The 3,381-nt window shown below is 45.6% G+C and overlaps 1 protein-coding gene across 1 annotated transcript in view; it reads left to right on the top strand.

Annotated features, from left to right (window-relative positions):
* LOC107121458 (WD repeat-containing protein 90-like) overlaps positions 1-3,381 on the top strand; it is a gene marked incomplete at its 3' end in the record, with an annotated part of 38,463 nt that overhangs the window by 3,655 nt on the left and 31,427 nt on the right. The window contains exon 2 of the mRNA XM_015424367.1: positions 2,995-3,086. Coding sequence (XP_015279853.1) covers positions 2,995-3,086 — 92 coding nt within the window. The remainder of the gene's footprint in view (positions 1-2,994; positions 3,087-3,381) is intronic.

Raw genomic sequence — 3,381 nt, 5'->3', positions numbered from 1 at the left:
TCGCCAAATTGTATAATTAGGAACCATATAATATGAGTTGGTGTTTTGCAATAGAAATTGTTTGTAACCTTTAAACTCTTGTGTGGCAGACTGAAATTCAACAGGGGGAGACGTAAAAGGGTTGGGGTTAATTCAACTAAAGGAAAGTATTCTTTATATTAGCGACATCTTCGCCAAATTGTATAATTAGGAACCATATAATATGAGTTGGTGTTTTGCAATAGAAATTGTTTGTAACCTTTAAACTCTTGTGTGGCAGACTGAAATTCAACAGGGGGAGACGTAAAAGGGTTGGGGTTGAACAACACCTGTTGGGTTTCTGGAGCCTTGTGTGGCAGACTGAAATTCAGCAGGGGAAGACTTTTATAATAGGGATGGGGGTGAGCAACACCTGTTGGGTTTCTGGAGTTCCCCCCATGCAAGGCTCTGGTAGCTTTTAAACCCTTGTGTGGCAGACTGAAATTCAACAGGGGAAGACTTTTATAAAAGGGATGAGGGTGAGCGGCACCTGTTGGGTTTCTGGAGCTCCCCTCCCATGCAAGTCTCCGGTAGCTTTTAAACCCCTGTGTGGCAGACAGGGATTCAATAGGAGAAGACTTTTATAATAGGGATGGGGTGAGCAGCACCTGTTGGATTTCTGGAGCTCCCTCCTCTGGTAAGTTTTTAACTCTTGTGTGGCAGACAGCAATTCAACAGGAGACGACTTCTATCATAAGGATGGTTGTGTGTGATTGCAACCTGTTGGATTTCTGTCTCCAATGGAATGGTTTTTAATCCTTGTGTGGCAGACAGAAATTCAACTGTGGTAGCTCTTTCCTAATAGGGATTGGACAAAGGAAGGGGACACCTGTTGGATTTCTGCTGCTCCACTTCAATATAAAGCTCTTCCACTAACAGCTGTAGGACTGGCAGAAATTCAACAGGGGGAAGGTGTGATGGGGATGGGGAGGAAGCTGAAACTCTTGGGTTTGTGGTGTTCCACCACAATGCAAGGCTCTTTGTCAACTTTTCACCCATAGGTGACAGGCAGAAATTCAACCAGGGAAGACATTTTATAAGGAAGAATGGGAAGCAGCATGGGTTGGTTTTCCATCACTCCCCTTGCTGTGCAAGGCTCTTGTCCCTTAACTGCTGTGTGACAGGCAGATATTCCACAGGGAGAAGCTTCTTACCCCTCAAATGATGGAGAGTGGCACCTGTTGGATCCCTGCCTGTTCCATCGCTGTTGAATGTTCAGGAGCATTGCCCGGAAGTAGTAAAATCATTCAATATTGTATAAATAGGATTCCTGTTTCCAGAACAGTTGTGTGCCCAAAATAATAAAGAGAGGCGTTTTGTTGAGCTGGTCAGGGAAGCTCTACCTGTTAGACTTCAGTCTGTTTCCCAGCTGTTGATTTGTAACTGGAGGGATATTAGAAATCCAGCTGGTGAAGCTTTCCACAGGGATGAGGGAAAGCGTCCATTTTTGGATTTCTGCCTGTTGCACAGGGGTTAAATACGCGAAACCCCAAGTAGGGGAAAAAATAAATCCTGTATCCCAGAAATGATTGTGCCTTTAAATCTATGGAAAGGTTGCCAGTGTGATTTGTGGAAAAGTAGGAAGAAAAGACTGTTTTTACACAATATGTTATAAAAACTGTGTGTGGAGAGTCTGTCTACCTGTCTACAACGAAAAACAAAATCCGTGTAGTCCCTTTTGTGGCGGCCACCCCAAAATGACATAAAACACTGCACACGTTTGAGCTTATCAGAACTCTTTATCAGGCCAAATGTAGGGGGGAAAGCAGATTTGCCAAGTCAAGGAGACAGGCATGATGAGGTCTTAAGACCTGGACCTGGGAAAAATGCATTTCCCACCTCCATTTTTTAATTTTTCTAACTCAAGGTCAGTATTGTCTACTCAGACTGGAAGGGGCTCTCCAGGGTCTCAGGCAGATGTCTTTCCCATCACCTCCTGCCTGGGCCTTTTTTAACTGGAGATTCTGGGGATTGAACCTGGGACCTTCTGCATGCCAAGCAGAGGCTCCGGAACTGACCAGTAGACCACACAAACAGACATGAAGCTGCCGTATACTGAATCAGACCACTGTTCCATCAAGGTTGGTATTGTCCACTCAGACTGGCAGTGGCTCTCTAGGGCAGGGGTGTCAAACATGTGGGCCAGGGGCCAGATCAGGCCCCTGGAGGGCTTCTAGCAGGCCCTCAGTGGAACTGGCTGTCTTCTGCTTCTTCTTCTAGTTCTGCTGCTGCTGGGTCATCGTAGGTTTGCAGCTTACAGATACACACCTGAACAGCAGCGTCAAGATTGCAACAGCACAGACATTTTGACGCAATAATTCAGAGCAAGAGGTGTCAGTTATCAGACACTGCTCAATACACAAAATATTGCAAGAGGGCTAATGTTTTAAGCATGTTTTTATTTTAAGTAGCCTCCCCCCACCCCATTTTAAGTTAAAACCCTATCTCCGCTACCTGGCATTACATTTTATGACACAAATGGCCTGGCCCAACAAGGGCTCATTTATGTCAGATCTGGCCCTCGTAACAAATGATTTCGATACCCTTGCTGCAGCATCTCAGACTGAGGTCTTTCACATCACCTACTGCCTGGTCCTTTCAACCAGAGATGCCGGGGATTGAACCTGGGACCTTCCGCATGCCGTGGCCCCTTCCCACCTGACCTGATGAAAACTTCTGCTGAATTCAGAAGCTTGTGCAATGTTTTCGTCACGTCAGTTGCGCCCGATAAAAGTTATTGCATGAATTTAGCAACTTACTCTGGATTTTGCAAAGACCGGTACAGCTGTTCACAGCTTTCCTTTTTTTTTTTTTTGCAGCAGAAACCCAATTTGATCTCCTCTGTCACCTCCCAGCAACTATCTTAGGGAACCCACGTGCAGAAATCCATTTGAAGTACAAGCCATTTCATTTGCAGGAACTGTGTTAAAACTGTCAGTGTCTTAACTGCGTTGCTCCCCCCCTTCCCCTTTACAGTGTGGCAGCATCCTTTCCTGAATGTCTTCAAGCACTTTAAAGTGGAGGAAGGGAAGAGGTCCACCAAGGAAGGCGATGTCACAACCGTTATGGTATGGCTGTGGACTCTTTGAGTTCAGTGGTAATCTTGAAAACCTTTTTCACAAGTATTCTGGGGTCTTTGGCAGGTCAAGCCCTTCTGGTAAGGCGATGTCACAACCGTTATGGTATGGCCGTGGACTCTTTGAGTGCAGTGGTAATCTTGAAAACCTTTTTCGCGAGTATTTTGGGGTCTTTGGCAGGTCAAGCGCTTCTGGCGGCTGAGCTTGAGCGTAATTATTTGTCTCCTTCCATTTTGGCATCCCGTTAAAAACATCTAACAGCTAGACCTCCACTGAATTCTCGCCA

Source organism: Gekko japonicus, unplaced genomic scaffold (assembly GCF_001447785.1).
Source record: "Gekko japonicus isolate JY-2015 unplaced genomic scaffold, Gekko_japonicus_V1.1 scaffold4889, whole genome shotgun sequence".
NCBI lineage: Eukaryota > Metazoa > Chordata > Lepidosauria > Squamata > Gekkonidae > Gekko > Gekko japonicus.
The sequence above is the reverse complement of the archived record's forward strand: the minus strand, read 5'-3'. Positions and strand labels throughout refer to the sequence as shown.